This window comes from Mercenaria mercenaria, chromosome 16 (assembly GCF_021730395.1).
Source record: "Mercenaria mercenaria strain notata chromosome 16, MADL_Memer_1, whole genome shotgun sequence".
Lineage (NCBI taxonomy): Eukaryota > Metazoa > Mollusca > Bivalvia > Venerida > Veneridae > Mercenaria > Mercenaria mercenaria.
In genome coordinates this window covers 34,997,088-35,013,857 of record NC_069376.1, presented here as the reverse complement: position 1 = coordinate 35,013,857, position 16,770 = coordinate 34,997,088, and the positions used below count along the sequence as shown (strand labels likewise).

General features: G+C 34.3%; 1 protein-coding gene across 1 annotated transcript; it reads left to right on the top strand.

Moving 5' to 3' along the window:
* Positions 1–2,465: 2,465 nt before the first annotated feature.
* Positions 2,466–14,382, top strand: LOC128546058 (uncharacterized). The gene is made up of 2 exons (XM_053526693.1): positions 2,466–3,000; positions 12,019–14,382. Exons 1-2 carry the CDS (start codon positions 2,666–2,668, stop codon positions 13,373–13,375), a joined length of 1,692 nt encoding a protein of 563 aa, XP_053382668.1. The 5' UTR covers positions 2,466–2,665; the 3' UTR covers positions 13,376–14,382.
* The last annotated feature ends 2,388 nt before the right edge of the window (positions 14,383–16,770 follow it).

Genomic DNA, 16,770 nt, shown 5'->3' with positions numbered 1-16,770 from the left:
GTTCTTGTTTTTGGAATACTGTATATATGGAGTGTCGAGATAATATACAGAACAGAACTGAACAGAACATCAACTTTATGGATTCTTGTTAAACAGTTTACAGAACATCAAAGATTATCAATAAGTTAATTTATGGCACTAATAATACTGGCAGTAATTGCATACATATGGCAGAATGAAAAAGAACACACACACACACACACACACACACACACACACACACACACACAAAATACAAAGAATGAGTAATACCACAGAAAAAATACTAATTTAGAAATGGAATCTACGAGGATACGCTGCTATGGAAGTATAATTCTCTTGCATCATAAACCAGAAGACTTAGTGAGATTTTCACAATAATCGCATGTGAAACAGCGGGATGTTGTAAAAAAATGATTTTTTACATAAGTGGTGAAAATTAACATTGAAAATAACAAAAAGCCTCTAAATAAAATACTATTGCATTTCCAGCTGGAAATTTATATATCATTTACCCCATTTATTTAGTGGACGATCATGTTTTTGTAGCATAGTTTATTGAGATCAGATGATGAAAATTTCGAGTGAAAAGCGGAGCAGCGTGAAAGAACAGAAGTTATAAAAATTGACAATGAAAACAGTAGGGAATACTTCCAATTCAGGAAATTAATTTATGTTTTTCTACTCACTTTTCGAATGGAAACTTGTTGCTAAATATAGTAACTTGTTTCCTGTTCGAGAAGCAAAGTCATCATTTTCTGACTTGTTTCCATCAAAGACCAAATGCATGAGTATACAAGGCATCATTAAATTAAATATGTCAAGTTAAACTTAGATAATTTATTTTAATTTCAACCATTCACATTTTTTTTTGTTTTGTTAATGTCTGAACAAAATTTGTATTCTTTTACATTTCTGAATTTTAAAGCTTCCTGGACAGGAAACCTAACTTCCCAGTCGCGAAACAAAGATATGTATACCGTACTTACATTTAATTGCATTCAGTAAATATTAAGACCCCTATTTCATTCTTTTTATGTTTTCAGTTTTTTTTTGTTAAGGTCCGTATTTTATGAAAGCATTTAATGATTCTTACTATCGTATAAAATCATTTTGGGCTAGTATAAGTTTAAGCCATGTAACATTTAAAACAAGAACTGCATGCATACGAATATAAACTGTTTGGTTGTCAGAAATAAGTGTTGTTCAAGCATCTAGAAATATTATTTTTTAGCAATCATCAAGCAGGACAATTGTAAAAAGTGTTCTATTTGTATGTTTTGTGTAATTTATTTAAGTACTCTATGAAAGACAAGCAATTCAATATAAATCTTTATAATAATAAGCTTCAAGATTCTCGCCTTGTCGCGTTGTGGTTTGTCGCTTGTCGAGTTCTAAATCTCGCATTTTCGCTCTAGCGCCCGCGACAAAGCGAAAAGACAACAACGCGCCAAAATCAGAAATTTCACCTTTTTTATTTCCAACCTGTCTTGAAACTAAGATAGACAAACGGAGGCAATACTAATAATATAAAATCAGTAAGGATAAGAAACGTAAATGCAACCTCCGCGCAGGTATATTGTCAAACAATATAACCTGTATTTGTGTTTTTCATAATCTAAGATTTTAGGTACTAGATCTATCTCTACAGTGAGACAACAAGAGACATTTGAAAACTGGTTTAAGGTATTAGATCACTAATAGAGAACCTCCTTTTTGAAGAGTATTCAATTCCTACCATAAACCTACTTTTACTGCAATTCTTAGGGGGGCGTAGGTTCAAGCCCTACTGGGACCAAATTTTTTTCCCCTTATTTTCCTTTTTTACTAGTAAGTTTTTACTTCTTTCAAGACTTATTATTGATGTTTTGTACAAAAATGGAAAAAGATGAATCTTATAAGCAATTTCTTGGTGTTCAAAGAGAATTTACTACTTAAACAGAAGGGGTAGAGTTACAAATCTGTAAAAATATTGAGTTACGCACGGTGAAAGTTATCTATTTTGCTTTCACTCTTAGATTATATATTGTGGAAGATATTTAGGTAGGTTTTACGTCTTCCCTAAGGTTATTTTTAAATGGAGTAAGCAAAATTCAAGACAGAAACACATCATTCGACCTTACTTTTTCAATGTTGAAGTATGAATTCTGTCTCATTAAATCCGTTTTCTTGAGGCACCATAGAAAAAATGATATTGACATTTTTATATTGTGTTTTATAATTGTTTACCAATAGTTTGATGTTTCGTCTATTGAAATTAATGGTAAAATGAGTTCTCTGCAAACGTTTTGGATAGTGGCTATCACTTTGAAATTTGTCTCTACTTGAGCTTGAGGAGATACCATAAGTTATTCAAATTTTTTTAAAAACGGCACGGTAAAAGTTGTTTAAAATTTGCAAATTAGTGCAAAACACGGTTACCTTTCAGAATATACCAAGCAAAGGCCATTTTGTAAACATTACTATTAGTGACCTAATACCTTAAATAACAAAGGTCAGAGGAAATACGAAAACAGATACAGCTGTACATTCAATGTCTTAAAAACGTTTTTCAACAGAATTCAAAACGCAATTTAAAATAAACTGTGGGTTTACATGTATTTATTTCTATTTTATCTTTTAAGTTAACCTGAACGTAAACGATCTTTGAAAACGAAAGAGGACGTAAAATTGTTATCTCAACAAAATGGCGACCGGTGGATGTGAAGATACTTCGGATGAAATATTTAACTTTAAATGCACGCCTTGTGCCAAGAAAAATAAGAATAGAGAAGCGGTAAAATACTGTGTGGAGTGTCAAGGATATTGTTGTAGGTCATGTGTAGACATACATGAAGATTTTCCTACTTTAGAAGGACATCAGCTTCTTGATAAATCGGATTTTAAGTCGACAGGTATTACGACGGACCTCCCGGATTTACCGACCGTGAGATGCAAGATTCATACAGTAAAGGTTATGGATATGTACTGTGAAAACCATGACGTGGTGGGTTGCACAAGCTGCATGGCTCTGTCACACAGGTATGTGCAATTTGCAGATAATTGTTTAAACTTAGACAAGACTTAATTTCATTCAGACAGATCTTTAGTCTGTGCAAGTTTCAATTTGTAAATAACAGAATTCATACACGTAGGACAATTCTTCATACTTTGGTTATATTACTAAGACTATATTTTTGAAACGCTGGTTAGATCTACTTTTGTAAAACATGCTGATATTTTGTCCCTTGATAGTCCCTGAATATAGGTCAGTAATTCAGTCGAAAATGTGCTTCCGTGGTGTATCGAAAGAAGTACAAAGTAAATAGATCCTAATTTTCTCATTTTTTTTTGCGCAAAGTGTAGCTCTAGAAACACTTTTTCCCTGCTAGAATACATTCTGCATGAGGTGAGAGCTGTTTTACTTTATACGCCCCATATGGTATGTTTTGCGGATCGAAACCGAAAGTAGGGGTTTACTGTGCGGACAAGAGCAAATATGCGCCATTTCACAACTGACATTTCACCGCTTCTGCGAAAGCTATGGGCAGTGTGATGTTTTTGACTATCAAGAGCCATAATTCTGGGGGGCTGGGGCTTGTGTGTGGGCACAATAAAATATGTATAAAGCATTATGTAAAAGCAAGTTTAAATGAAATAATCCAAGGACAGTGTCCTTTTATAGTGCCAAGTATATCAATTTGACATGCCAACCTGAATACCCTTAGTGTTAATTGGCATTCATCGAGTTTCTGATATTATCAACGCCTGGGGAAACCTCACTATTTTTGTGTAAATTCGAAATTATAAGATTTTATCTTTCTACTTGATGTATTCATTAAAGTGATATGCCAGTATTCATAAAATATTAGTATAAGCATGCGGTGTTGTGAAATTTACAATATGTATATTATCATATGCTATAGACCTTTTTACAGAGAGCTATTTCCTTGGCAACGGGAAACTGTTTCCGCGCATGCGCACTCTACGTAGGGCAAAACATCACCGCACAATATAAATTACGTTAGAGTCATATTGCATTTCAATCTATTCGATCAATAATGAGTTTGTTTTATAGTAAATATCCATAAGACAAAGGAAACTATATGTTACAGTAGATCTTTGCAAACTCACAACTGATATACTTTAACTAATGCGCATTATCGCTGATTAATAAACTATTTTTCAGCAATTTTGATCTCGGCAAATTTAGGTTAAGAAAAATGAAAAAATGATATTTTCCATGAATTAATAAAGTATTAAATAATAAAGCTTTTGTTTTATTTCCTAACATGATCTAACAGAACTTACAACCTGCCGCATTTAGCTTACATGATGTTTGTAATATAATTAAAAGTCGAAGTTGAAAGTAAAAATGTTCAGTTAACAAAGTTCAGCCTTTGATACACTCAAATGGGGATCAATCCATTCCGTATTTAAAAAAAAAATCTTAAAATTGTTATTTTCTAGTCCCCTACTGGTTGAAAACCAGTTTCGGGGACTATAGGAATGCGCTTTTCCGTCATTCCGTCCGTCCGTGCCTCTAAACTGGCCCCCTTACCAAAATGAAAAGTTTGCGGCAAATGTGCCGCAAAGTTGCAGTAAATTTGCCGCAAACATTTTAGTTCACCAGAACAGAGTAATAAATGTTTGCAGGAGTTTGCCGGTAGCGGCGATCTTTCGGCAAACGTTTCGGTGACTTTGCAGCAAACTCACCACAGACTTTACTGGATGAACAGTTTGCCAAAACATCGCCAGAAACTTTATCTCATGATTTTGTTCACCAAAACGTCACCAGAATCTTTTACCTAGCCTGGGAAGCCGTTGATAATATTTGTGCTTTGTCAGAAGAAATAATACATAATCTCTATGCATTAAAGATCCGACTTAATTTGCGCTAATTAGTGTTAATTGGCATTCATCGAGTTTCTGATATTATCAACGCCTGGGGAAATCTGAAGGAGTTTCCATGTCAGTGCTGACGATTTTCTATAATTAGCCTAATTAACATATGATCATATTTGCGCTTGTTTGAAACGAAAACGAGGCAATTCTGCTGAAAACTCGGCAATTTTCGTAGATCACTAGGTCTGCATTTATATAACATCTTGATGGCTATGACGCAAACTTAAGTTTGCTTACATATTTAAATGTTATTACAACTTGCCGGAAAAGCTATGGGAGGTAAAAACTGGTATTTGTCTGTGGCCCGGAATTGTTCGGAACCCTTCGGAAGAATACGATTCCGATCTGCCTTTTCCGTGAGAATTCCGTTTCTATTTTTAGCCATGGATTATTGCTTTCAGAAGTTATCGTTCTTTATCAGACACCCACATATTTCGGGTGTAATATAGATGGCGCTGCGATCGGAAAACAGGTTTCCCCAGGCACAACTTTCAGACCCCTACTCAAAGGTCAAGGTCACACTTAGCAGTCAAATGTTAACATAGCATAAACAGGGTCTGTTTCGTGTCCGGTCCATAACTCTGACATTCATGAAGGGATTTTAATATCACTTGGCACAAGTGTTCCCCATGATGAGACGACGTGACATGCGCAGATCCCTGACCCCTAGCTTAAAGGTCAAGGTCACAATTGGGGGTCAAAGGTCAACAGGTTTTTTTTCCTGTCCCGTCAATAACTCTGCCATCCATGAAGGGATTTTATTATTACTTGGCACAAATGTTCCCCATGATGAGACAACATGCGCAAAACCCGGACCCTTAGCTCAAAGGTCAAGGTCACAATTGGAGGTCAAAGGTCAATAAGGTTTTTTTCCTGTCCGAGCCAGAACAGGGATTACAATATTACTTGGCATAAATGTTCCCCATGATGAGACAACGTGTCATGCGCAACACCCAGTACCTTTGCTTAAAGGTCAAGGTCACACTTTAGAGATCAAAGGTCAATAGGATTTTTTTCCTGTCCTGTCATGCAAAACAGGATTTAGATATCAGTTGGCACAAATATTGCCCTGGATGAGACAACATGTCGTGCGCAAAACCCAGGCCCAAGGTCTACTGTCAAGGTCACACTTAGACACCAAAGGTCTGACACAAGAATGACTTTGTCTGGAGCATTTCTTCTTCATGCATGGAGGGATTTTGATGTAACTTGGCACAAATGTTCACCAACATAAGACGGTTTGTCATGCGCAAGAACCAGGTCCCTAGGTCTAAGGTCTAAGGTCAAGGTCATATTTAGAGGTCAAAGGTCAAATTCAAGAATGACTTTGTACGGTGCATTTCTTCAGGAGGGATTTTGATGTAACTTGGACCAAATGTTCACCACCATGAGGCACCCTTGTTTTTAGAATTACGTCCCTTTGTTGTTACTATAAATAGATTTTATTGTAACTTTTTTATTACTGGCGGTAGAGAAAAATCAAGACCACTTTTCTGTGGTACAACATGCATGTTACATCCGACTTTAAGGTGTACTTTGACATATCTCTACCTGGTAAAGAGTTTCTTGTGGACTTATATTATATAGATTTTTTTTAAGGATTAATTTCCCTTTGTTGTTACTATGAATAACTTATATGATAACTTTTTTATAATCGGCGTTGTTATAACATATTGTATATATAGTACAATATTGTTTATACATCATTGACAGATATCATTCATAATGTTATACTGCAGTGAGAAAATTAGGTGCCTTCCAGTAGGGGACTTTGAATTGCATGGCAATACTTCATTCCCTTGTTATTTCTATTGATTCTTTGAATTTGAAAGTTTTTATTTGACAATATCAAAGTGGTTAGGATGGTGAATGCAGAGGTAAGATTTAATAGAGAGGGGGCCGGTAGCGGGGAGGGGTGTTCTACACTTAAATTCTTTATCTGTTGTTAAACGATGTCACAGTCTATTCTTTGCGGAATTCAAGTTTATAATATAATTATATATAATTATTCTATTAATTTACGGGTAATGACTTCTGCGCACGATACATTTTCGATATGAAAACTATCCAGCATGTAAACATAAGAGATAAAAAATAGAGATTTATATTAAGTATTTTCCTTCAGTATGTAGTTATAGTCCTTGATTTTATTCACATCTTACGAATTTAGATTTTTTTTTTAAACTACACTTTCATCGTTTTAAAAGGAAATGTCCATTAAAGTTCCGAAGTATTTTCTTATGGATGATATCACTGGTGAAATGCTTATACAGCTCCACCAGGTGATATATTAATCCGAGTGCGTTCTCATTATGGCATTGATGACCGAAGGCGTTAAAGTATGTCACATCAAAGCCATCTTATATGCTTCAGTAACTTTTTATGATCCGCACTAATTAGGTGACACCCTCGAAATTAAATAAGGGTCTTGATTACTAGGTGACCTATGTTTTATCATGTCATTTGCATAATAGTTACGTAATAATTTCCGGTATATTACTTAAAACAGCAACTTCAGTGACATGTAGCCGTGTCTCCTAAGTATGTAAATGTCATTCAAGTCGGAAAAAAAATGAAGCAAGATCGCTCGATTCCATCGTCCGTCGTCTGTCGTCTGTTCACACTTAGCTTGTGTGTGCAATATACCATACGGAGGACGGACGTTTAGGCCACGGACGTTTTGGCCTAGGATTTTTTGGCTAGAAAATTTTTGAGGTAGGATGTTTTGGCCAAAAAAAAAAAATTCCATAATATGCAAAATATGATCTGGATATTAATATGATATCATATGTTACAGTATAATTAATCATTTTTTTAAAGAAAAATAGTTGTGAATAAATTTTATTTTCATTTTGATTTGTTGTAAATGGCAAATATTTTCACGTACACACACTAATATCTTTTTCTAATATCTATTTTTTTTTCTTTTCTAATATCTATGTATACATATAAAAAGATTACAAAAAATAAAAATAAAATACCACGAGTATGTTTTATTATCAGTTTAATTTGTTCACTTATACTATAACATTCTTTAGAATAATCTTCAGACCATATTTTGCATGATATGGAACCACAATTTATTTTTGGCCAAAACATCCTACCCCCAAAAAATGCCTGGCCAAAACGTCCTAGGCCGAAAGATCCTAGGCTAAAACGTCCGAGCCAAAACGTCCGCTGGCCAAAACGTCCCACAATAGAGGCTGAATTTTTTACTTTAGCTTCATGCAATTTGATCAGAATGATTACCTTGATAAATTCTAGGTCCAGTTTGAATATTGGTTATATGGAGTATTATTACCTAATGAATTTGAACCAAATTTAATTATGTTGTTTCTGTCATCATCATCATCATCATCATAAAAATAATGATGATAATAATTATAATAATAATAATAATCATCATCATCATCATCACATGACACAATATCCATAACTCTGGTGCAAATATTTCATAAATTAAGTTCCCTTTTTCCTTAGAATTTCAATTTAGCTTTTTGAAGCTGTTTTATCATATCTTTGTTGTTACTAAATGGATTTGATACAAATTAAGATGGTTGTTTTACATCACCACCCATATATATGACACAAGGTTCATAACTCTTGCAGCAATATATGTTTGAAGAACTTAATAGTAAGCTATCTCTTGAAGAAATTGACATTGCTATTAATCAGTTAAAAAATAATAAGTCTGGAGGTCCTGACCTTTTTGTAAATGAACTTTTTGTTGCTGGTAAGGACATATTATTACCTGTACTATATGTATTATTCAATAAGATTTTTGAAATCGGATATTTTCCTATTAGATGGTCTGAAGGTTATGTGATACCATTACATAAAAAGGGAAGTATAAACAATGTAGAAAATTACAGAGGTATTACTCTTTTAAGCTGTTTAGGTAAGCTGTTCACACGTATTTTAAATAACAGACTGAAAGATTGGGCCGAAAACTATAATGTGTATATTGAGGCACAAGCAGGTTTTAGAGCAAAAATGAGCACAGTCGATAATGTTTTTGTATTGAATGGTTTAATAACGCATGTATTAAATGAAGGAAAAACCTTTTATACATTGTTTGTGGATTACACTAAAGCTTTTGATTATGTTGTACGTGATAATCTCTAGTACAAGTTAATTAAGCTAGGTCTTAGAGGAAATATTTTAAATGTCATAAAGTCCATGTATGAATCAGTCAAATCTAGAGTTAAGCATTGTAACCAATTAAGTAATGAATATACATGTATGCTTGGGGTAAGACAGGGGGAGTGTTTGTCTCCCTTTTTATTTTCTATGTTTTTAAATGACCTAGAAGAAATGTTTATAAATAGTAACATGGAAGGTATTAACGTTAATATGTTTAAAGTATTCATGTTGCTTTATGCTGATGACATAGTTATTTTTGCTAATACTGCTGAAGAATTACAAAGGAGTTTATATTTATTATATGATTATTGCTGCACATGGACACTGAAGGTAAATGTTTCAAAAACAAAAACGTAGTAATATTTAAAAAGGGTGGTTCCGTTCCCAGAAACACAACGTTTTATTATGATGGTAAGGTGGTTGAAATAGTGAATAAATTTAGCTACTTAGGTATTGTTTTTACTACTGGAGGATCTCTTAGTAGTGCGCAAGATACATTAGCCGGACAAGCCCTTAAGGCCATGTATAAACTAGATAAATATTTATATAAATTCACTTACATTCCGCCTAGACATAAATTAGAGTTGTTTGACAAACTTGTTTCTCCTATTTTAAATTATTGCTGTGAAGTTACATGTTTTGCAAAAAGTCAGTCTTTAGAGAGGGTTCATATGCAATTCTGTAAGAAATTACTTGGAGTAAAGAAAACCACACAAAATGATTTTATTTATGGGGAATTTGGACGGGTTTCTTATAAAACTACTCAAATGCTTCAGGTTATAAAGTATTGGTTAAGAATATTGACATTAAGGCAAGACAAATATGTGTATATTGTTTATCAGTTATTGAGAAACGACATGGAGTTATATCCAAACAAGGTTAACTGGTGTACTTTACTTAAAAATTTGCTTTGTTCTCTTGGTTTGGCAGAAGCGTGGGTGAACCAAGGAGTAGGTAATGATAAAATGTTTCTTTCTTTAGTAAAGCAAAGGTTAAATGATCAGTTCGTGCAAAATTGGAATGATCGATTAAATAACTCAAGTAGAGCATTATTTTATAGATCAATCGCATCATTCAAGTTTCAACCATATCTTGAAAGTTTTAATACCAGTAAGTTCAGTCAAGCTTTGTCTCGTTTAAGAGTATCATCCCATAGATTGCTAATTGAAGCAGGAAGGTGGAAAAAACCACTAAGAATACCATTACACGATAGAAAATGTCAAATTTGTAACAGATTAGAAGATGAGTATCATTTTGTTATTGAATGTATTTTATACCAAAATATTAGAAAAATGTATATACCAAAAAGGTTCTGGACAAATCCTAGTATGTATAAGTTTGTAGAGCTAGTAACTTCCGAGAATAAAACACTGTTGAAAAACTTAGGTATGTATACATATCATGCCTTTGAATTAAGAAACTTGAGAACGTATAGATAATTAAATGTATATCACACAGATGACTTGTATATGCATTGCAAAGGTATTGAGTATGCATAAACGAAAAGTAAAGGAAATTTTAAGTATTTATATTAGTTTTATTTAGAGTAAGAATAATTAGACCTTATTTTTCGATGATATTGTATAAGGTCTTCCTAAGCTAAATGTTGTTTAATGTAAATCATCTGTAGGATAGCTAGCCTTGTATTTTTATTTTCGACAAGGCTTTGCATCCATATTGTAGCAAAAAAAAAATTATAATGTACTATGTAGTTTATGTACTTTTGTATTTATATAGCTAATGTGACAGTGTGTTGTTGTTGTCTTGTTGTCTCTGTTAAAATTGTTTTCAAATATGTTACATAAATATTCTTAAACTGATTGTGAAACTGCTATTTGAAATTGGCTTACCAGTCTCGTAATTATCTTTCTTTCCGGTAAACATTGAACGTAACTAAAAGGTGAAATGTTGACATTCTAAAATCGCTGTAAGGTTAATACATTTGAAATGCACTCTGCTATGACATTATTTTTGATAACTTATTTCTATTTCTTACCGGCCTTCTCCGGGTGAATATATGTACTTTCCTCAGAAAATAGGGTTTCATTAAACTCAATGTCAGTTTTGCTAGATGTTTATGTTACTATATTAGTATGTGTCATTGAAATACTATATTTGTTTTGTACACTGTCCGCTATTGTATTTGTGTCAAATGTATGTCATCATGGGCTTTTTAGCCTATTTGATTTGAAATAAAATGTCTGTCTGTCTGTCTATATTATGACTGATGCTCTCTCTTAACTTTTAAGGTTTGTGTTTTGATGCGCTTGTGCTATATTACAGTTATTTGATTCAGATTTAAAATAGTTGATCTACATTTTAGCCACATGATATGGCACATAATACATTACTCCTGCAGAAAGTTTCCATGAATTATTGCCCTTTTATACTTTGTCAATGTTTCGATACATTTTACCTCTATCTCTGTAATTACTAAATAGATTTTCACCCACATTGCGGTCATTAAACACCACAGTGGTAGCTCCAGCTTCCTCAGATATGCCAAATTTCACTATCCAGCATCAAAATAGTCGAGTGAACTGTCTACTTTGGCAGCTTTTGAATTTTATCCTATAAAGTCGTTAGAGATGCCCTAGACGCAAATTGTAGCATTTATTTTGTAATCTGGATTTCCTTTACGGGAACTATTTAGAACACAGATTGAGAAAGTTAGCCTAAATCTGGTCTTAAGAGTATTGCAGAAACTAAATATAGGTGGCAAATGAATGTTGTTATTACAGAAGTGCATAATTTATGATTTATCTCCGAGTGCCACTTGCTCTACCCTGAACGTCTATCTCTAAAGACTTTCAAAGGGTATCAAATATTGTATATAATTCTTTCTTACAATCTGCGTTCGTTGATGTTCTTCTATTTATATGTATAACTCGCGAATTCACTATGTGTACATGTATCTCTTGAAGAAATGTCTCCAAGGAGAATATTCTAGATTAATATCACATATTTTGTTATATTTATTAATAAGCATACAGTGTATTTACAATATTTCAGGAGCTGCACGGATGTACAACTGATACCCGATATTATCAACACTGTTTTCAAAAAGGAAGACGCAGATGCAACATCTCTAAAGCTACAGGATAAGATAAAACAGTTGGAGAAAATTATCAGCACACGTTTAACACTTCTTAAAGAGTTGAAGGATTCAAAGGCAGAAGCAATAATTGCGATTGCAGATTTCATAAAAGAATTGGAACTTATACTTCAAAACCTTAAAAGGGAATCTATAAATGAAGTCGAAGAGGAATTTCACAAAAGGAAGAGTATGCTAGATGATGAGAAAAAGAAAGCTGAAAAAGAAATGGAAGACATGAAGCAAGCTGATAATGATATTCTGCAACTAGAGGCAAACAAAGCTGAAACATTTGTCAGTATGAAAATCGCCCAAGAGAAAGCTACCAATGCAGATGACGCCATTAATTCCTTGAAGACACCTTCTAACACGAAAATAAAATTTCAAGTGGACACAGACGTACGAGACACTTTGCGTCGATTACAATCATTAGGAAAACTCAGCATTAGTTCTTCCGCAGCCTTGAAACCTAGGACAGGCGTCTATTCAATTACCAGCACCAGTGATATGAATATCAAATTGCAAGATGATATAAAAACATGTTATATCGGCGGATCATGTTTAACAGAAACAGGAATGCTGCTGTTAACTGATTATAACAATAGAAAGCTGAAACGTATATACGTTACCAATTTGTCTACGATAAATCAGTGCGACTTAAGTTATGGTCCTTTCTTTGTTTGCGCTATAAATGAACAGGAAGCAGCAGTTACCTTTTATAACAACATAATTCAGTTTGTCTCTCTTGGAAAACAAATGACACGAAAACGCCAACTAGCCGTGAGTCATATTTGTTTTGATATTGCTTACAATGAAGACAAATTGTACATAACTGATAATAGTTCTTCCCTTTACATACATGATATGGCAGGTAACCTGCTGCAGACCGTATCAAAAGATAGCTCCGGGAATTGTCTCTTCACATTTAGCAGAGATATTGCCTTCAGCGACAACGGAGACAAAATGTTCGTCGTCGATTTCACTAATAGGATGAGAACTTTTGATATTCACGGAAATCATACTGATACATATACCGATTCAGATTTAGTTCAAGCTTCAGGAATTGCTTCTGATAGAAGAGGCAACATATTTGTATGTGGATACGGATCAAAAAACATTGTACAGATAGGACAAGATGGAAAGAAGAAAGGAGTGATCGCAACAGCGTCAGATGGACTCGCGAATCCATTCTCCATTTGTTTTTATCCAATACAGAGTGTGTTATTTGTCACACAAGAAGGCGATGACAAAATAAAAGTCTTTAACTTGAAATGAACATGCTTACACTGTATAAATCCTAACAGAACATTATTTTCAGTAGAACTTGATCTTTATGACTCAGAAATAGGACCAGAATTCTATATACATGTACATATTGAATGGCTTGCCGGTCAATAGTCCAGAAGTCCAAACGTTAAATATTACGTGACATTGAAAAATAAAGACTGACGATTCATATTTGAGATCATGAAATAAAGTATGTTAATACTGACAAAGATAACGCGAATCGGTTTGTTTTTGATGATTCATAAAGTATACATTCATTCACTGTGGGAATCACATGATCAAAATAATATCTAAACCAAAATAAATTTATGAATACTAACGGATAGTATTGAAGCAACTTCTGATAAAATCTAAAATATAGCTATCATATGGCAACATAGATGTATCCTAAAACTACATAGATTTCAATCACAATTACCCTCTGATTATCTGAAACACTTCAAGAAACTGAGACTTCTTATTTTCCTTAGTGTTTGTAATTACGGGATATCTGTCATTAGTGTCAACTACATAATAATTTAACAATTTTCATTAGTCATATGTTCGGCTATGTGTAAATTTCATATCTTATCAAGGTAGGAAATTTATTTATGTTCTTCAAAATATAACTACTTTAGAGATTATTTTGATCATGTGATTCCCCACAGTGACATTACTAATGAGAACAATTTTGTCCCCTACATATATCGTGTGATACTTATTTCATGACGTTTGTTTGCATCAATTATGCAACGAAATGCAGTGTTGTATATAATGAAGCTCCGCGGCGACAAGTGTGCGTTTTTCTTTATCTCGAGGTCACGCGATTAAATCGCGTGGCTATGCGATAGTATCTTATTTGCAAGAGATGGTGTCTCTTGGTCAAGCGATAACGAACTGATGGCAACACGATAATCAACAAGTCCCAAAGAGGTAGTATCTCGTGAATTTGTTTGTTTTATTTCGAAATAACGCCTTTTTTCAATAGTATTTCAGCTATGTATCGGCATGCCGTTAACCTAGTTCTATAAATAAACGTCGGACTTCAATATTTTAAGATTTTGACATTTCATATAGTCCGACGTTTTATCGAAAGTATGAATTTCCCGGTAGAGCTTTCCGCAAAAGTCCTTGCGGAAAGTTTTACAAGTTCACGATAGAAGTGACTTGAAAGCGATAGCTAAATACCAACAACGGACAAAGAAACCTAATTTACACATCCATTGAACATACTGTCTTACTGAAGATATTGAAGATCAGTCCGCACTTTGAAAATGAAATTTACATCCATTCACTTTCACAACACAACACGAACTGTCAAATCTTCTTTATTATAAAGATTAATTTTAGACGAAAAAATATTCTCACGGTCGGATTTGAAAAAAAAATGCGGCCCGTTGCTAACGTATTGTCTATGTAGTATGCATATGTTTATAATCGATGGGTGTAATCAGCATTTATTGGTTGTAATTTTATCAAACGTTACTTAAATTAGTTGTAAAGTCCTATCAAAGCAGTTTAAAAGGCTAGTCCACATGCGTTCGGCTGTACCCATGCGTTAAATAATGGCCGCAGATTTTTTACAAGTGTCGTATGCTAAACGTATTTGTTTTCGTCTAAGCATGTATAATTGATTCTATATATTTATTCGGTCTTGTATTGTCCGTGATATTTCAATAAATTACGCTAGAAGTTTCTGTGAAATGCGTCGGGGAAGTGATTGTTGGTGCAGTTTTAGTTACGGTAAACCAATGTTTCACGTGTTTGAGAGTTTTCCTACATTACACTTCAATAAAATAAAGTCGTAATCTGTGCTATGCAAATGGCTGACATTCGATTAAACTTGACACAGGGACATGTTGAACGTCCAAATATTAAAAGGCGCCCTGTGCAAGTTTAATGTTATTGAACTAGCCGTTAACCTAACCAATGTTACTGGATTAGTACATACCTGTTCTCCGCAAAAAAGTTCTCAGTTAGCCAACTTTCCCACATGAATCAAAGGTAGAGGATAATTTCAGACACAATGTCTTTTATCAAATCGCAATGGAGAACATGCGCCTCGCCCGAGATTGAAGTCGCGACCCCGCGACCCGTGCTCTCCCTATTCAGCTAAGCGGTCAGACTTATCTCATGGGAACGCAAATCATGCAATCAGAACCGAGCATCCTTATATACGTTCTCTTGTAGACATCCGAAAGACTGTCATGTTTCAGCATGCATCGGGTCATAACTGATCGATTGATTTTGTACTCGAACCCATTATTTTTCAAACATTCTGAGCATGCCTTAAAAGAAAGCGGCAAATAGGTATTACAGTAGATCGTGATGTAGTTTATATCTATTACGCCAATTTGTCCCCAAAACCATTCTTGAATGAAAATTTGTTGAAATATGCATTCCTGTCGCATGGTTCGGCATTGTTAGTAAATGTATTTAATTATGTGCAACAGAAAAGAGCACACGGCAACCATCTTCTAAGGTCAGGTTGGCTACCGGGATGGGCTCGAGCCCAAACGCCAATTATTTCATAATGCATTTTTAGCTCACCTGAGCACAAAGTGCTCAAAGGTGAGCTTTTGTGATCGCCCTGCGTCCGTCGTCCGTCTTCGTTTGTCCGTCGTCCGTCCGTCCGTCGTCGTCGTCGTAAAATTTGACTGTTAACACTATAGAGGTCACAATTTTGGCCCAGTCTAAATGAAACTTGGTCAGAATGTTACTCTCAATAAAATCTTGGATGAGTTCGATATTGGGTCATCCGGGGTCAAAAACTAGGTCACAAGGTCAAATCAAATATAAGTTTGTTATAACTCTGGAGGTCACAATTTTGGCCCAATCTTAATGAAACTTTGTCAGAAGGTCACCCTCAATAAAATCTTGGACGAGTTTGATATTGGGTCTGGGTTAAAAACTAGGTCACCAGGTCAAATCAAAGGAAAAGCTTGTAAACACTCTATAGGTCACAATTTTAGCCCAATCTTAATGAAACTTGGTCAAAATGTTACCCTCAATAAAATCTGAACAAGTTCGATATTGGGTCATTTGGGATCAAAAACTAGGTCACCAGGTCAAATCAAAGGAAAAGCTAGTTAACACTGTAGAGGCCACATTTATGACTGTATCTTCATGAATCCTGGTCAGAATGTTAATCTTGATGATTTCAAGGTCCAGTTTGAATCTGGGTCATGTAGGATAAAAAAAACTAGGTCACCAGGTCAAATCAAAGGAAAAGGTAGTTAACACTGTAGAGGCCACATTTATGACTTTATCTTAATGAAACTGGGTCAGAATCTTGATGATCTATAGGTCACTTTAAAATATATGTCAGGTGGAGTAAAAAGCTAGGTCACTAAATGAAATTAAAGGAAAAGCTTGTTAACACTCTAGAGGCCACATTTATGACT

Coding starts and splice junctions, on each gene's coding strand:
- LOC128546058 (XM_053526693.1), top strand. CDS start 2,666: ATGGCGACCGGTGGATGTGAAGATACTTCGGATGAAATATTTAACTTT. Junction 3,001..12,018: donor TGCATGGCTCTGTCACACAG/GTATGTGCAATT, acceptor ACAATATTTCAG/GAGCTGCACGGATGTACAAC.